General features: G+C 42.8%; 1 protein-coding gene across 3 annotated transcripts in view; it reads left to right on the forward strand.

Moving 5' to 3' along the window:
- The window catches only part of USP22 (ubiquitin specific peptidase 22), a 118,047-nt gene that overhangs the window by 53,740 nt on the left and 45,009 nt on the right, over window positions 1-19,298 (forward strand). For all 3 annotated transcript variants that reach the window (XM_073546666.1, XM_073546665.1, XM_073546667.1), the window contains one exon: window positions 13,233-13,380. In XM_073546666.1, the coding sequence (XP_073402767.1) occupies window positions 13,233-13,380 (148 nt within the window). The remainder of the gene's footprint in view (window positions 1-13,232; window positions 13,381-19,298) is intronic.

The following is a 19,298-nucleotide window of genomic DNA, read 5'->3' on the forward strand; positions in this document are numbered from 1 at the left end:
ACTGCAGTTTTTGTGCGGTTTTCCACCTGCAGATTTCTAGAATGGGGCAGGTGGAAAACTGCAGCAGTTCCGCACTAAAGAATTGACATGCTGCAGTTTTCAATGCGTAGCAAATCTGCATGGAAAAATCCGCAGCATATGCACTGCGGGTTTTGTTTTCCCTACACTACAATGGTACTGTACATCACTTGCAGTTCTGCTGCAGATCCGCAAGGCCAAATCCAGCAGAATCCGCAATGTGTGCACATCTACTATATAATTGTCTAATTCTGTCTGTTTCTGTTTGTAACGGAAATCCTGTGTCGTTGATTGGTCGCAGTCTGGCGTGGACAATCAGCGACAGGTGCAGTCCGGCTGCGAATTGGCACCGAATTCGAATGACGCACGCCACCGACGAGAGAGATTCTAGAATACCCAATGCGTTAGAATCGGGCCACCATCTAGTACCCTATAAATAAAGATTATTCTAAACATAAGCTCCCAGCCAATTGTCTGCTGCCCAGAAAGGAGCAGAGAGCACATGACAGAAGTGAATCACCCCCTCCCGTGCCCATATACCCATCACACATCCTCCATCCCATAGGCACATCTTCCCTCTTAATGAGATCTACCCTATGGAAGTTAGGGCAAATCCCTCAGTGCTCTGATTCTGACCCCAGACTTCTCTTAAAGGGATCACTGGTATGTAAGTTAGGGCAATTCCACTCTGCGCCCTGGTTCTGACTCCAGGCTTCTCTTAAAGTGACCGCGGTATGGAAAATAGGACCGTTCCACTCAGCGCTCTGGTTCTGACTCCAGGCCTCTCTTAAAGGGGAAAGGGAAGGTGACAGGATGATGTGGTAGTCTGGTGGCTCTGGCTGACGGGATGATGTGGGATATTATAGTGAATGTGGCTATGTGGAGTGGGCGGGGCTACACGCTCATACAGAGGTGTGTGTATGTATATATATATATATATATATATATATATATATATATATATATATATATATTTATTAATCTGCGGCGAGCGCAACGTGTTTGCCGCAGCGTCAAAACGACGCATGCAGACGCATCCGCATGGCCTGCGTACCCAATGTTAAAGATAAGTACGCAGCATGCATGCCGATGTAGGCGGTGCGGCAGTGGGAACTATGCAGCTCTGACATCTGCAAATCTGAACCTAGCCTTACATAGTCACCTTTATTTGAGTGGCTTATCTTTTTTTTTGGGGGGGGGGGGTAGAAGCATGTAGACTTCACTGATTTATGTTGGAAACAAACCAGCACCTTGACATGTCTGCTGCACTCATTTAGCATAAGTGTCACATGAACGCCTGCTGCTCCTGCACCAACATTCTTTGGAATGGCGCTGTTTACGGGAGAAGGGTAAAAGCCTTGGGCTTTTCAGCAGGGGTTGTCCAAGTAGTGGAAGCAACCCATTTAAGAAATAATTGTGTAGCACATATATTGATACCAAATGCCAGTGTGCGCCTCGCTTGATGCTTTTAGATCAGTGTTGACTGTTCCAAATCTTTCGCCACTTTCTTACCGGCCCGTTACTTATGATCAGAGCCGGCGTGAGAGCGCAGGATTACCATGCATATTGTACCGTTACAAGATCTACCACATATCCGTCAGTATTGACAACCTATGCGTGCTCGCTAGAGCAGGGACCAGCCCTAATGACTTTGCTTTTAGGATTCCAGAATTATTTTTTTTTTAAAGTTAGTGAAGTGAGGGAACAGTAAGGATTTTTTAGCTACAGTAGAAAATAGATTATGCGATTAACCCCTTAATGACCGCCAACGCTTATTAAAATGGCGACCGCTAAGGGGTCTTATTCTTCATATCAGGAATAAGTGAATAGCGCCCCGCCTCGTGCACAGCTTCCGCAGATGACACCCTGCAGCATCTACTTCGGTTTTGGAACCAATCGGGGCCCATTAACCCCTTAAATACTATGGTCAATTGCGACAGCTGTATCTTAAGAAGTTAAAAGGGGGTTAAAAGACCCCCTGTGGCTGGAACAACCTCTCCCTCCTACGATTGTAACTGTGGGTGCGGATACTTGCCATGGTACTCTGGTGTCATCTGATGACCCCATGGTACAGTGGCCTGTATAAGCAGAGGCTCTGTCAGTGACTCAGACAGGTCTCCAGCATGAGACCATAGATCAAAGTAAAAAAATAAACATGCCCCACAGTGGGATTAAGTGAAAATGACAAACCTTTTTACACATTTTCTGTAAAAAAAAAAAAAAAAAAAAAAAAAGGTAAATGCACAAGTCATTTCATCACTAAAAAGTGTTCACTTTAAAACTTAAAAACGTACACAGTTGGTATTGGCTGCTACCGTAATGACCCGCTCTTTAAAACTGACGTTATTCCATACAGCGAACACCGTAAAAAAACATGCCAAAGTTTTGCTTTTTCATCATACAGACACAAAAAATTGAATAAAAACTGATCAAAGAGTCATGTTAAAAGAGAGACTCCAAACCGTCGTGCAAAAGACAAGCCCTAATATGTCTTATTTGAGAAAAGAAAAAAGTTGCAGCGCTCAGAATATGGCAAAAATTTATTTTAATAAAAATAAAAAGCATTTTTACTATGTGATATAAATCTGATATCGCTGTAATCGCACCGACCTGAAGACTAAATCCGTCTTATCACTTATGCTGCATGGAGAACTGCACAAGAATAAAAATGACTCTTCTTGTACTGCTTGGTTCATTCTGCCCCCAAAAATCGGAATAAGGCTCTGCTCACATTTATCCTGCGCTCTCTGCTAATCGCTTACGGCGTTTCCATGTAAATTAAAAAAAACAACACACCTACATAACCACTCACTCATGAGGCAGGTGGAGTTACTGGTCTCTATTCCGGCGGTGTCACGTTATTTTAGGCATCTTTTTAGCACACCAGTGTGGGCGACCACAGATCTGTGCATGCCTAAAAAAAAGCTGAGGGGGGGGGGGACAGGGAGCTTCTGGCAATGATGCTTCTTGGATTTGGGGCTGCCTAAAACACAGTAGTGGGGGTCTGGAAATATCGATTGTAATCGGGCATCTTTTTGCAGTAAAGATTGTAATTTCCATGCAGCTCCCCCGTAACACTTCCAGATTTGGGTTGTAGGTGACCACTAGAGGCACCCGGTTATTTTCATCTTTATCATTGTACTGTAGGAGATTCCTTGTTGATGATCTGGTGGCTCTTGTCATTTGGTTTTCAGTTGTTCTTGGATGGTAGCCCTGCTTCAAAAAGGTCTTTGAGGCCACCAGTTTTCTCTATCCATAGGGTTGGAACATATCTGATGGCTTGGCTGTAAAAAAAAATATATATATATATAATTTTTTTTTTCAATTTAAATGTGAAAACAGTGGATACTTTACTGATCCTCAGTTGGCAACGTTTCAACGGTGACCCGTCTTTGGCTTGACAAAGATGGGTCACTGTTGAAACGTTGCCACCTGAGGATCAGTAAAGTATCCACTGTTTTCACATTTAATTTGAGTGCTGCCTATTTTTTTTTCCTTCTGTTAATTTGGCTGTTTGTACACTGCTGAATATGTTTTGCACCTACTATATTATGCACTTATACTGTGCTCTATGATGGATATGTTACACATTTGTGTGGATTTTTTTTCTGTACTGACTTTCCTTTCATTTTAACTTTAGTTTTGATTGTATTCATGGTATAATAACGTTTCTAATTTGGAATATACGGTAATTCCTTACGTATAGATGTCATCAGTAGAATTGCATGAGACTATACTTTATTAAAGGAAACAAATCTATGTTGAATGCAGTTTCTGGTAATACAAGGTTTACTTAAAATCTGTTGTCTCTTTAAAGGGAATCTGTCCCTAAAATCAGTCCTCCTAAGGCCTGTTTCACACTTCCATTTTTTTGTGATCAGTTGAAATCCGTCAAAGATGGGGGGTAAAAAAGGATCTGTTTCTGTTGTGGAACAAACGGATGTCATCGGACGGTTTTTTTTTGGACTGATCCGCCGAAGTTGCAAAAGAGAGAGAGAATGCACACTTGCAAAAAGCGGACCGACGCTACAAAAAAATGTTAGTCCGTCTGCTCCACCCGGGAACAGCTACAATTGAAGCGGATCCGTCCAAAAACGGATGCAACGGACGACCGTCAGTCAAAATCCGCCGCTAATGCAAGTCTATGGGGGGGAAAAACGGATCTGCCAAAAAAGGGGCGGATCCGTTTTTCTAAAACTGGCGGATTTTGACTGACGTCAAAAAACGGAAGTGTGAAACAGGACTAAGCTGTCTATATGTGCACGCAGATCATGAGAAGCTGAAAAAAATGAGACCTTGATATGTGATCCGACGTCTTATTCCAGAGATATCCATGGTTTTCTTGTATGTAAATGAGCTGTTTGGATCTATGGGCTGGACACTGATCTCCCTGAGAATCTGTCTCCAAAGATTATATATAAAAGGAGGTTTCTTCAGTGTGATGGCCGCTCTCGGCTATACATGTCTCACACTGGTAAACCCCTACATTAATTTTTAATCTCTGGAGGCAGGTTCTCAGGAAGATCATTGTCCGGCCCATAGATCTAAACAGCTCGTTTACGTACTAAGGAAAACATGTATTTCTCTGGACTGAAACGTCGTATCGCAGATATCAAGATGATGATTTTATTTAATTTTCTATGACCTGCATGCCCATATATATGGCTTAAAGGGATTGATCCTACTGACAAGCACTTCCACAAAACTTATATCTACCACATTTCCATTCGGGCAGGTTTAATCTACTCGCCAATCGCCATGCCACAGTTTCCAGCTCCAGTCCTGTTCTGGGTCACATGACTTCTATTATGATTTGTCGGATGACACTGACTGGAGTTTGTGTGACTTATGGAGCTTTGTTCTGACCCTCCATAGGCTTACATTGTAAAACACAAATTCCGGCTCTCACACGGACCCCAATGTAATCTGGCAAGTCAGAATAGAAGTTGTGTAACCCAGAAGACGACTGGAGCAGTACTAGAACTAGGAAAGACTGATCGGTGAGTATAATACCATGCACACACTACATATACATTTTGGACTGTTTTAGACAATACAAAGTTTCTTTTGAAAGCTTCTATACAAGAAGTTGTTTTTCACAAAATTTACTTTTTTTTTTTTTCTAACCTAAAGTGACTACCTCTACCTACAACTTCGGTATGTTTAATATGTAACATTCCTTCTATAAAATGATTATGAACTAGCAAAATCAAGAAAATATGCAGGTGTATGTACTTGCAAACAAGAGGCTTGTAACTGTACAGGCGTAAAATCTCTGTATGTAAGCCATAACTTGTGGGTGTTAAGCAAGCAGTAGAGTGGAATTATTGGAAGAAAAATGCCGGTGGTTCTCAGGAAGCAATGTGTCTGCCCGTCTCATGGCAGTAGGAACATTAATTGAATGTACTATAGAACACAGGCACAGTTTTAAGACTTGGAAATCTTAATTCTACCCTGACAAGCAAATGGCTGCAATCACAGCTGGTGATACACAATTCAAAGGTCCACTACATTTTTGTTTAAGAATGAGCCAATGGGGGTTTGTTAATATAAATTGTAATGGACAGCTCCCTTATTGGTAGTAAATACATTTACAGTCCATGAAACATTTTAACTTATTTGGTTGTCGGAAGATTCACATTGAAGGTGTGGTGATTATTGACCGGTCGATGTTCCAACCGCATAGACTTTGATAGCAAAATGAGGAGCTTTTATCCCCGGTAGAATTTGGCTATAGTGCTCCCTCTTCTCATCCTCTTCATTCTCTATGGGGCTGATGAGTGCTGCTCTTTCAGCAGCTTTTTAGAATATGAATGATGTGGCATTCTGGCATCCAAGCTGCTACTCTATTTTACAACTCAAGTAAAAGTTCCCCATCCTGCCTGTTGTAGCTGGTGCCGGAGATCAATCCCACATCGATCAATGAGTTATCACTAGTGATTAGCAAGTATACTCATTACTCGAGATTTCCCGAGGATGCTCGGTGTCCTCCAAGTATTTTGGTGTGCTTTGAAGATTTAGTTTGTCGCCGTAGCTGCATGATTTGCAGCTGCTAGCCAGCCTGAATACATGTGGGGATTTCCTAACAAACAGGCAATCCCCACATGTATTCAGGCTGGCTAGCAGCCACAAATCATGCATCTACGGCAACAGAAACTAAATCTCCGAGCACATCCAAATACTCTGAGGTTACCCAAGCGTGCTCGGGAAAACTCGAGCAAGAAGTATACTCGCTCATCGCTAGTTATCACCAATACTGTGGATTGGTGACATAAGGTTTGCCTGGTGAAAACATGTTACCGTAATTTATTGAGCTACATAAGTCAAACATACAAGAAAGGTGCAATTGTCCCCAATGTCAGTAAGAATGTAGGCTCCCTCAGCCATATGTTATGTTAGCTTGGGTAAATTAAAGGGGTTGTATCAAGTCAAAGTACGGTACATTTTAATTGGTGGATCTTGAAATAAGTTCCACAATTGGTAGTGTTAAAAAAATGTTCCTGTGCTGAGATGTTATAAATGCGTAAAAGGAGGAAAAAGATGTGGCACTCACCCGGATTTGCAGTGCAGTGTTTCTTTATTCAACCATTAAAGGTCACACAATAACGGACGGGCAGATGACTGACACCTGGACCTGTTGAAGCGTCTGTGTACGCGAAGCGGTTGTCGTCCGTCTTTTTTCCCCGCATGCCTCATGTTATCTGCCCGTCCTTTATTGTGTGACCTTTAATGGTTGAATAAAGAAACACTGCACTGCAAATCTGGGTGAGTGCCGCATCTTTTTCCTTCTCTTACAAATTTAGATTGTTTTTTCTGATGCTGAGCACCGTTATTCCCAGCAGTGTTTTACACACTGCGTGCCTGTGATTGATCCTCGACTTGTTGCTGGTGCATTAGAGCCTTGGTGCCGTTCATCTGGGCTTTCTTTGAATTGAAATGTTATAAATGCTACACACCATGTAATGACTGTCTGATTGTGCGGAGCTGCTGCAGTTGTCAGCACACAACACTATTCCTGGCCCGGGGGGGGGGGGGGGGGGGGGGGGGGAGCATAATGAACAGCAGAGCCTCACAGCTATTTGTATGAGGGAACACATTTCCTTACCTGTTCTATCACAGGAGTGAGTTTCTGTTGTCACCAGCCATTTGAGTTCATAATAAATAAAGTCTCTGACATTTAAGCTCACTGGGCCCCTGAGCTCATGTGTCATTAACTTGATTTATGATGCTCACAGTACAGGTGATGCTTCAGAGACACTTCTGTGATAAAACAGACAGGGAAATGTGTTGCCTCACACAAACATCTGTGAGCTCCTGCAGTGTGTTCTGTATACTCACTTATCACGAGTGACTTATTCTCACACAAGACCTACCAATCGATAATGTGCTGTCCATGAACTGCTTCACAAGTTAAAGGATAAAGCAAAGCAATAATTGTAACATTATTTGAGCACAAGAACACTTTTTTATCATCCAATTGTGGAACTACCTATTGTTCCAAGATCTACTAAATAAAAATTATTTTGCTATGTGGACAACTCCTTTTTAAATGGTTGTTTCCACCTTGATAAGTGTAAGACATGGCTAGTAAATGCCATAGCTTTCAGTTCCGACCTCAAAAAGCCACCCACAAGAATGAGAGCAATCACTGCTTTAATCTCATTCTCTTTCCTGCACCGCTTGGCTCCTAGAACTAGAGTGGATAAATGCTAGACCGCCAGCAGCTACACTCGATAACGCTGCTGAAAATGGATGAGGTATCTCACTTTAGGACCCTTCCCACCCCACTCTCCTCCCCATGCAACTTCTGCCAAATGTATAAAGCACTTTTTTTTTTTTTTCCCCCTTTGTCGTCTTGTTTGATCCACACCTGTTGGGCTCTGTTCACCTATATGATTGCAGCTCCACAAGAGTACTGCTTTGTTTTGTCTAACAAAATGCCAACCATATGATGATATTCACGAAACCCTAACAGTGGCGTCCCTTAGACGCTATCCATGTACTTCATGAGGTTTTCCAAGCCATTTACACACATTACGGGACATTGTAACCTTATAAACCCTAACAGTATGTATAAAACGTACTGTTGGGATCCCACTTCTGCAGTTTTGCAATCGTCACGACTGCTCATATGTGATTTGCACACTTATATGCTAATTGGCACATGCTAATTGCCTTCTCTTCCATGTTTCTCGATGCTTCAATTCTGGGAACTGGGAACTGGCACTTTGGCATTTTACTTTATGGTCCTGTGACAGTAGAACAAAGTCTTAGACTGTTGATCAGTGGTTACATTATGGCAATATTTTACACATTAGGGCACATTGTGGCTTTGTTGATTCTTGAGAATAAAATAGTTTATTTCAATATGCGCATTTTGCACTAATTATACAGGAAACAGAAGCCTGCTTCTCTCATTTGGTTCACTGGGAAAACTGAATAACGATGTACTTGCCCTATACAGGAGATGATGGAAGTCCACATGGCCACCCGACGTCATATCCAGGAGCAGTATGCTACACGCTTCTGCTTTTTGTTGGAATGGGAAGGTCTGGAGACTGACCAGCAAAAACAGCCCTGTTTCTTTTGATGAGCATGTGCGCACACAGGGCTCCAGTATCGCAATTCTTTTTGGTGGACACTTTGCTGCCCCACACTTGATGGATAGGGAATTATATGATGGGCCGCATCTACTAAGCTGCTCTGGTAAAATGAAAGCAGAGCTCTAGTAGCTGTGGCCAGCAATTTTAATAGAAAACAATCAACATCACACAAGGGAAACTGGTTTCCATTTTTCGTGGTCCACTTTATATAAAAATTAAAACTTGACAACGCTATATTTCTAATTGCATTTCTTCTAACAAACTGTAGTTACAGAGGTTGTCTGGGTTTTTATCCAATAAGTTTTAATATTATAACATGCTGATAGGAATAAAGATGCATTAACACGGCAAGATAATCATTAAAAGCATTAAAAACATCCATTTCACAATTATCTTGCTGGGCAAACTGGCTGCTAGTCACCAGGTGAACGAGCACATCTGTTCATCAGGTGAAGTGATCTTTTGTGCAGCATAAAAGATGATTGTTCTTGTCGATGCATCATGCATCATCCGGTGTAAACTAGACTCCCACTACTGAGGTCAATGGCCGACGTTTAGTATAGATCATTCGATGTGTGTCTGCCTGTGTAAACAGGTAGTCAAACCACCTATTGGCAAAAGTTTACATATTACTAGTCATGTTGTGCCGCCAGTCAATCTCTATAAACAGACCCTGACACATCTTCTAAATCACTGTCTTGTTTTGTCAACCGCAGCTGCTTCTGAAGCTGGCCACGTGCGGCACGTCGTTCGTGCGGCACGTCGTTCGTGCGGCACGTCTTTCGTGCGGCACGTCGTTCGTGCGGCACGTCGTTCTTTTCTGCTTGTGGGACATTCGGCTCTTGACCACTGAGGCCGGTGATTGACTGACTGCGTTGGTCACGTAAATAACATGCAGGGCCACTGGAGCTGCTACTTTGCATGAGAGGAGGAGTTTTAAGATGCATTGTGATGGTTTTATCACATTTCATAAAATCCTAGCAATCCTATTAAATAGCTTTTATTGTAGACATTTAAGACTTAATCTTCCCTTTTACTGTAATGATCTAATCAGAAGCAGTAGATTTGTTGCATCGGTTTTTGGGTTGATTATCTTTTCCATTAATCTGCTGCAGGCACGTTGATTTCTGCAAGCTGCATGCAGATAAAGACAGTCGTTCACCGTTCCTTGCGTTGCTCCACCAATGTACCATATTGGCACCACTGGCTCAGTTTAGTTACCGTACATAAAAAAAAAATCATTCCAGTAGATGATTTCAATGTGGTAAGGACAGCAAGGAAAGGTAGAAAATGGGGGTGAGGAGTAGAGAAAAAGAATGGGGAGATTCATACTAAATTTCATAGGCGGGATATCCCTCCAGCAAGCAGCATCTGACTGAACAGCTGTTAAACCTTCTCACTAAAATTGGGATAAACTCTTAATCTTTAGCAATATGTGGAGGACTATCGGCAATATAATATCTCTACTGATCGCTCCAATTCTAAGAGTAACTGTAGTTTTTTCTTTCATAAATCAGAAGTACACGAGAAGATGAGTAACTTTGATCTATCTTATCAAGAGCAATCTGCTTTTCTCCACTAGGACTGATTCTCAAAATTCTCAATTCAAGGGCAATATCCGTATTCAGTGAAGACAGATTACACTACTGAAAGACAAGATGGCAGGTGATGACGCCAAGATCCTCTGTAGAGGGAAGGAGTTAGAGGCAGACCCACTCTCTCCATGTACATAGAATCTTATCAGTAGTATCTGCCATCTCCTATCTCAGTAATGGAACAGTCTTTCTTCACTGATTACAGATTTTACCCAAGAAATTAGTATTTTGAGAATGAATGAAAGATCTGCCCTGAAGGAGAAAGAAGCAGATTTCTGACATACCGTATTTTTTGGACTATGACGCACTTCAAATTTTCAGAAGGAAAATTGGGGAAAAAAAATTAATGCGTCAAATGGGGGTCCGTCTTACAGTCCTGAAGTCATCTTACCCGGGGGGATTGGCAGCACTAGTGGTAGCAGGAGTCGGGCAATTTTTCCGGTGGTCCGACACTGCAGGGCGATGATCTCACTTCCCTCTCAGCCTGGTGCGGCAGTTTCGGCAGTGCTCGATGCTGTGTGGGGCTCCGGCGACATTATGTGAAAGCCTGAAGCCCCTGCAGTTCTATTGCCTAGATGCTGTGGCCTCTGGGACAATGGCAGCCATTTTCCTGGAGGCCAGATTGCTTCCCTAGGCGCAGATTGAGATCTCTGCAACGAGATCCCTATCTGCACATGTGCCGCCTTCGGTGGCCATTTTCCCGGAGGCCACAGCATCGAGACAATAGAACTGCCGGGACTTCGGGCTTTCACATATTGTTGCCAGAACCCACCCCGCAGCACCGAGCACTGCCACACCAGCTGCACCAGGCTGGGAAGGGAGCGAGATGATCAGCCTGCAGCTTTGTACCACTGGAAGAATGGCCAGACTCCTGCTGCCACCATGCAAACTGTAAGTACATTCTGACTATAAGACCCACCACTATTTTCCCCCAAATTGTGGGGGAATAAAGTGCGTCTTATAGTCTGAAAAATATGGTATGTTAGAAAGATGTTTATTTTCATGTGTACTATTGTTTTTTTTTAAATAAAAATTAAAGTGGTGGTTGGTCCCGCGAGAGCTGCCAAGGGGACCAAATCTTTGAATTGTTCATGTCTCCTGTATTCCTAACTATTTAGATTTTCAAGCCCATAGAGTTGTTCTATGTTATATCTTCATTGCATAATGCGATGGAGCTGTATCTGATTTTCCAAAGTGTCAGGATAAGGATTCTCGCAGACAATTAGCAAGTGCGTGGGATTTTTTTTTCCTTGGGAACTCGACATAAACAAGGAATTTACTTCTTCAGAGATGGATAGGTACTTGCTCCTAAATTGACTTCTGCATGTAATTAATAAATAAATATACAGTGATGGCTGAAAGTGTTGATGCCCTTGAAATTGTTCCAGAAAATTAAGTATTTCTTCCTGAAAATTATTGCCATTAAACAGGTTTTGTTACACATGTTTGTTTCTTTTTGTGTACAGTGGAACACAAAGACGGGGGGGAAAAAAAAGAAAAAAATGGGCACCCATTCACACACAACCTCAAAAATGGCTGGTCAAGATTGTTGACATCTTTCCAAAATTGTGGCTAAACACCTTTTGTTTCATGCATGTGATGCTTGGTCAAACTCGTGGCAAGTAACAGGTGTGGGCAATATGAAAATCACACCTGACAAGATAAAAAGGAGATAAGTTCACTCACTGTGTCTGTGTCACTCTACGCATGGAGAACAGAAAGCCGATGCAACATAATCAAGAAGTTTACAATCAATAAATAGCGCTGTAGCTAATCTCTGTGGACAGCAGAGGAAAAATTGATGAAAGTTTGCAACCCAAGGTAGTCCAGATGGTGGTTAAACTGCCCCAATCAAGTTCCAAAGAAATTCAAGCTGTCCTTGGTAAAGCATATCATTTTACGGTTTACTGAAAACAAAATGAGGCCTACAAGGACAAGAACACTATACCTACAGTCAATTATTATGGAGTTTCAAAGATGTTTTGGGTTTGTTTTGCTGCCTCTGGCACTGGGTGCCTTGTCTGTGTGCAAGTCATCATGAAATCTGAATATTACCAATGTATTCACTTACACTCGGCCAGGGCCTGGCTAGTGGGCATGACCTTGCTCCATACACTTGTATGGCTTGAGGTAACACCCACTGGCTGGTATGGAGTGAGGTAGCACCAAAGGGCCGGGACTATGTAAAACTCATATACTCTCTGGTCGTGGCTCAGAAACTGGCGAATCCCTGCAGTGGACCAGACAACCCCTTTAAGTTGAGAGTGCCAACAATTTTGTCCTGACCATTTTTGGTGTTTTGTGTGAGATGAAGTCTAATTTGCCTTTTTTTTTTTTTTCTGTTTTGTGGTGTTCCAATTCACACAAAGAAAGTAAACGTGCAATTGCAATAATTTTCTGGGACAAATACTTCATTTTCTGGAACAATTGCATGGGTGCCAGCACATTCGGCCATAAGTGTATGATTGTTTCTATAGATTTACGTGACCTCTAAATGCGTTTGTATGCCAGAAAGCAAAGTTTTAGCCAGACTGCGCTTCACCACAGAGCAATAGAAGCGCTTATGATCTGAAATGGTGGAGATGTCACACACAACATGGCACTCATTGCCATATGTGATGGTTATGTGCCAAGATAAAAAATACAAGTTTTCTGTTGCCTTATCTGAGCTCCATGTAGGTGCAGTGTGTGGATGGTCATTCGAACAGAAGCCATCGTCCTAAAATGTTACTAACACGTCCTTAACATGGCAGGTAACTTCACTGATGACTTGGCTTTTCTGTTACTAGGCCTTGTTTGTGCTATGGTGGCATAACTCCTTCTGCACCATGAGATGGCAATAATGCAACTTAGAAGTTGTTCTTATTTATGTAGAAAGTGTCCATGCCATTAGAATGCTACATGATATCCCAAGTACTATATGTATTGTGCTGCGCTTTTAATTCCTCTCGTCACCATGTTATTCTGACATACAGCGTACGATATTGACTTATTGTCTTATTTTGTCTCCTCTTAGTTCTACTCTGGGCACCGATCTCCACACATTCCGTATAGGCTACTGCATCTTGTATGGACACATGCACGGCATTTAGCAGGGTACGAGCAACAGGATGCACATGAATTTCTAATTGCTGCATTAGATGTACTGCACAGGCACTGCAAAGGTAAGAATCTACAGCCCTCACCCATGCTCCATACATGTTACAACTGCTGCTTGCTATACCATATATATATATATATATATATATATATATATTATAGCACACACAGCGAGGTCTTGCCTTTCGCAGGGCAAGTTGTACTTTTACATTACACCATTCGATCTGACTTTTCTGGATGCAGCAATACCACACGTGTTTTTTATTTTTTTAATCCCTTCAAGACATGTTTTCAAACTTCATGAGACAAGATGGGCGAACCTGAACAGTATTTAGTGTGATTAGGGGCCATCGATATTTCCCCTAAAAATAGCAGCCTGCAACAGCCCAGAAAAGGCACATCTACTAGATGTGCCTATTCTGGTGCTTTGCCCTGCTCTTGCACATAACAGCGTGACAAACACTGGATCAAACACTCTGCACTACAGAGTATCAGATCAGCGATTTGACAGGCAGGGAAGGAGGCTTCTCGGGTCCTGCTCTCAGCAGGCGCTTAAAAGCCACCTCCCTGCAAGACCCATAATGACTCGGCGGTCATCTTGGTGCCGGGGGGTCTCCATGGAGACCATCAGGACAGCGCGATCGCATCAGAGGGGTTAAGTGCCTACGATCGATTCTAGCACCGATCGTGGGCATTGCTGCGGGTTGTCAGTTGTCACATACAGCTGACACCCGCATCCGATCGCCCCAGCATGAGGCTGCGTGATCGGTTTGACATAGTAGTACTGTTTGTGCAAATGCATCTCACGCAGAGCAGTACTAGTACGGTGCATGTCGTGAAGGGGTTAAACATTGATTTTTTTTGTTTTATATTATTTTTTTTTTATTTGTAAGTTAGAAGAGTTAAGTTTATCAGCATTTTTTCCAACAAATTCATTTTTTTTTTTGAGGGACCACATCACACTTAAAGGGACTGAGGGACGTGTATGACAGAAAATAACCCAAAGTGGCAGTATTTTAACCCCTTTACTCCCAAGGGTGGCTTGCATGTTAATGCCCAGGCCAATTTTTACAATTCTGACCACTGTCCCTTTATGAGGTAATAACTCGAACGCTTCCATGGATCCCGGTGATTCTGACATTGTTTTCTCGTGACATATTGTACTTCATGTTAGTGGTAAAACTTCAATCATATAACTTGCGTTTATTTGTGAAAAAAATGGAAATTTGGCAAAAATTCTGAATTTCACAATTTTCCAACTTTGAATTTTTATGCCCTTAAATCACAGACATACGGCACACAAAAAACTTGTTAAGTAACATTTCCCACATGTTTACTTTACATCAGCACAATTTTGGAACCAAAATTTTTTTTTGTTAGGAAGTTATAAGGGTTAAAAGTTGACCAGCGATTTCCCATTTTTACACCACCATTTTATTTTTAGGGACCACATCACATTTGAAGTCACTTTGAGGGGTCTATATGATAGAAAATACCCAAAAGTGACACCATTCTAAAAACTGCACCCCTTAAGGTGCTCAAAACCACATTCAAGAAGTTTATTAACCCTTCAGGTGCTTCACTGGAATTTTTTGAATGCTTAAAAAAAAATGAACATTTACCTTTTTTTCACAAAAAAAATTACTTCAGGTCCAATTTTTTTTTATTTTACCAAGGGTAACAGGAGAAATTGGACTGCACAATAACTGTTGTTGCAGTCCAATTTCTCAATTTGTCCTGAGTACGCTGATACCTGATATGTAGGGGGGAACCACTGTGTCGGCGCATGGCAGATCTCAGAAGGGAAGGAGCGCCGTTTGACTTTTTCAACGCAAAATTGGCTGGAATTGAGATCGGGCACCATGTCACATTTGGAGAGCCCCTGATGTGCCTAAACATTTTTATTTTCCTAAGGGAAACAGGACCCCAAAAGTCATTGTGCAATTTGCCATGAGTATGCTGATACCCCATATGTGGGGGTAAACCACTATTTGGGCGCATGGTAGAGCTCAGAATGGAAGAAGCGCCATTTGACTTTTTTTGCTTGAATTGAGATTGGACGCCATGTTGCATTTGGAGAGCCTCTTTTGTGCCTAAACCGCTAAGTGCCTCACAGAAGTTTATAAACTCCCAGGTGTGAAAATAAAATCATTTTTTCCACAAACATGACCATTTAGTTCCCATTTTATTAATTTTCCCAAGGGTAACAAGATAAATTGGACCCCAAAAGTTGTCCAATTTGTCCTGAGTACGCTGATACCTCATATGTGGGAGAAAACTACTGTATGGGCACACGTCGGGGCTCGGAAGGGAAGTAGTGACGTTTTGGAATGCAGACTTTGATGGAATGGTCTGCGGGTGTCACCCGGCCGTGATCAGCGGCGCTCCCCCCCCGTGAGCGCCGCTGATCGCGTTAAACGTACTATTCTGTGAATAACATTACACTGAGTCAATGGAAAATTACATTTTTTTTATTTTATATTTTTTTTTAACCCCCAAAAGGTGGTTTTCATGTTAATGACGGGCCAATTTTTACAATTCTGACAACTGTCCCTTTTATGAGGTAATAATTTTGGAACACTTCCATGGATCCTGGTGTTTCTGACCTTGTTTTCTCGTGACATATTGTACTTCATGATAATGGTAACATTTCTTTGATAAGACTTGTGTTTTTGTGCAAAAAGTGAAAATTTTGTAATTTTCCAACTTTTCATTTTCATGCCCTTAAAACAGTGAAATATGTCACACAAAATAGTCAACATTTCCCACATGTCTACTTTACATCAGCACAATTTTGGAGCCAATTTTTTTTTTTTTGATAGGAAGTTATAAGGGTTAAAAGTTGACCAGCAATTTCTCATTTATACAACTCCCTTTTTTTTTTTTTTTTTGAGACCACATCACATTTGAAGTCACTTTGAGGGGTCTATATGATAGAAAATACCCAAAAGTGACACCATTCTAAAAACTGAACCCCGGAAGGAGCTCAAAAACCACATTCAGGAAGTTTATTAACCCTTCAGGTGCTTCACAGAATTTTTAGAATGATTAAAAAAGTGAACATCAACTTTTTTTTTCTTTACAAAAATTTACTTCAGATCCAATTTGTTTTATTTTACCAAGGGTAACAGGAGAAAATGGACCCCAAAAGTTGTTGTACAATTTTGTCCCGAGTACGCTGATACCCCATATATGCAGGTAAACCACTGTTTGGGCGCATGGCAGAGCTCAGAAGGGAAGGAGCGCCATTTGACTTTTCAATGCAAAATTGGCTGGAATTGAGATTGGACTCCATGTCGTGTTTGGAGAGTCCCTGATGTGCCTAAACTGTGGAAATCCCCCACAAGTGACCCCATTATGGAAACTAGACCACCCCCCCCACCCCCCCAAGGAACTTATCTAGATGTGTGGTGAGCACTTTGAACCCCCAAGTGCTTCACAGAACTTTATAACATAGAGCTATACAAATAAAAAAAAAAAATATTTTTGCCCCTAATTTCTTATTTTCCCAAGGGTAACAGGAGAAATTGGACCCCAAAAGTTATTGTCCAATTTGTCCTGAGTACGCTGGTACCCCTTATATAGGGGTAAACCACTGTTTGGGCGCATGGCAGAGCTTGTAAGGGAAGGAGCGCTGTTTGACTTTTTCAGCGCATAATTGGCTGGAATTGAGATCAGATGCCATGTTGTGTTTGGAGAGCGCCTTATGTGCCCAAACAGTGGAAACCCCCCAATTCTAACGCCAACCCTAACCCCAGCACACCCCTAACCCTAATCTCAGCCCTAGCCCTAACCCTAATCCTAATGGAAAAATTGAAATAAGTACATTTTTTTTAATTTTATTATTTTTCCATAACTAAGGGGGTGATGAAGGGGGGGGGGTTTGATTTACTATATATGGCGAGTTTTTGTTTGGCAGCTGTCGCACGCTAAAAAATGCTTTTTATTGTAAAAATAGTTTTTGCATCACCACATTTTGAGAGCTATAATTTTTCCATATTTTGACCCACCGAGTCATGTGAGGTCTTATTTTTTGCGGGACGAGTTGAAATTTTTATTGGTATCATTTTTGGGCACGCAACATTTTTTGATAGCTTTTTATTCTGATTTTTGGGACGCAGAATGAACAAACCAGCAATTGATGAATTTCTTTGGGGGGTACGTTTACACCATTCTGCGTGTGGTAAAATTGATAAAGCGGTTTTATTCTTCGAGTCAGTATGATTACCGCGATACCTCATTTGTCATTTTTTCTATCTTTTGGCGCTTTTATACAATAGAAACCATTTTATATAAATTATTTTTGCATCGCTTTATTTTGCGAGCTATAACTTTTTTTTTTTTTTTTTTGCTGATGCTGTGTGGCGACTCGTTTTTTGCAGGACAAGATGACGTTTTCAGCGGTACCATGTTTATTCATATCCTTTTTTTTTTTTTTTTAATCGCACGTTATTGCACTTTTTGTTCACCGGTATGATAGAGCATTGTTTCTTGCTTACTCTGTCGCCTAATTGGGGGACACAGAACCTTGGGTGTTATGCTGCTGTCCACTAGGAGGCAACACTATGCATAATCTGAAAAAGATTAACTTTGGCTCCTCCTCTGCAGTATACACCCCTGGACGGCGTCAGCCTTCTCCAGTTTTTGCTTAGTGTCGCAAGGAGGCACACCTTTTTTCTTCCGTTTTTTTCCTTTTTTTTTCACGGAAATACAGATGAAGAAAAGTGGGTCTCCAGCGAGACTCCTGGCATGGCTCCCTCCTCGGTCCCCTATTAGGGGTACCCGGTTGAGGTCGAGGTGGTTTTTCCCCATGTCGCTCCCTCCCCAGTCCCTCGGGTCCTGGTTCGAGGTCGAGACCCCCTCCTTCCCCCAACCCCTTGAGGTTGAGGCGAGGATGAAGACCCCCTGACGGTGACAGACGCACCCTCCCTAATCCCCCGCAGGGGGTATTAGGTTGAGACGCCTCAGGTAGGGTCGGAGATCAGGCAGCATTTCGCAGCTTCCAGGGACCCCAGGCTGGCTGAGGGATCCTGTTGGGGCCGGGGGAGGGTGCGGACTGGATGGCACAGCAGAGACAGGGTTTTTCTGCATCCCTGTCTCTGCAACAGCAGCGGCTCCATAGCGCTTCAGGGGCACCCCATACAAAAACCGCTACCCCTGCTACCCCCACCGCTATCCAGTCGACCATTCTGGGGGGGTCTGGTACAAATCCGCCCCCCCCGGACTACCGCGCCGCTCTGGAGCCCTCCTGGGCATCAGGCTTCTAATTTAGGCCGCGGCTTCGGCCTAGCTGAAGCCGCCGCCTTTTCCCCGCCCCCCGGATGACCAAAATGACACGCTGGAGTGTCATAGAAGGGGCGGATTGAAGCAGAAATGGCGCGTTTTTACACAGCCCAGCGCGCCCTTTTCAGCTCTCTGCCCCCTCCTCCCTCTCCTCAGAGCCCCGGTGGCCATTTTTTCTGGATGAGATCCAGGAGAGGAGCATCACAGCGGTCTCCGGGGGGCACAGAACTTGCATCTGTCGGCGCTGGACCTAGGGGCACACCGGTGGGGTAAGCTCACAGCTGGGTTCTCATTACTCAGCTGTGAATCTATACTTCCTATAAGGCTTTCTGTGGGTTCCCTCTGCGTAGCCACCCCTGTACGATCCCTTATAGCTAGCCTCTGTGCACTATGCCGGGCTCAAGGAAGAGAACCAGGCAGGAATGTTTCTATGCATTCTGTACAGCCTGCAAATCCATGCTCCCTAGTGGCAGCACGTATCCGCACTGCCGGGACTGCATCCAGAACTCTGGGTCAGAACCCCAGGGAGTCCCTACTGACGCTTCAGTGTCATAGGCCTCGCCGGAATGGGCAACTCGGATGTCTCGGTCTATGTCACAGTCCATAGACAACCTAACTGCTACATTACTGCAAGCTCTGCAGAGTCGGGCCCCAGCTATGGACGGTACACAGCAAACGGACAGCTTGTCTCAGGAACATG

The sequence above is a fragment of the Dendrobates tinctorius genome, unplaced genomic scaffold (assembly GCF_039654945.1).
Source record: "Dendrobates tinctorius isolate UK_male_01 unplaced genomic scaffold, ASM3965494v1 ptg000150l, whole genome shotgun sequence".
Lineage (NCBI taxonomy): Eukaryota > Metazoa > Chordata > Amphibia > Anura > Dendrobatidae > Dendrobates > Dendrobates tinctorius.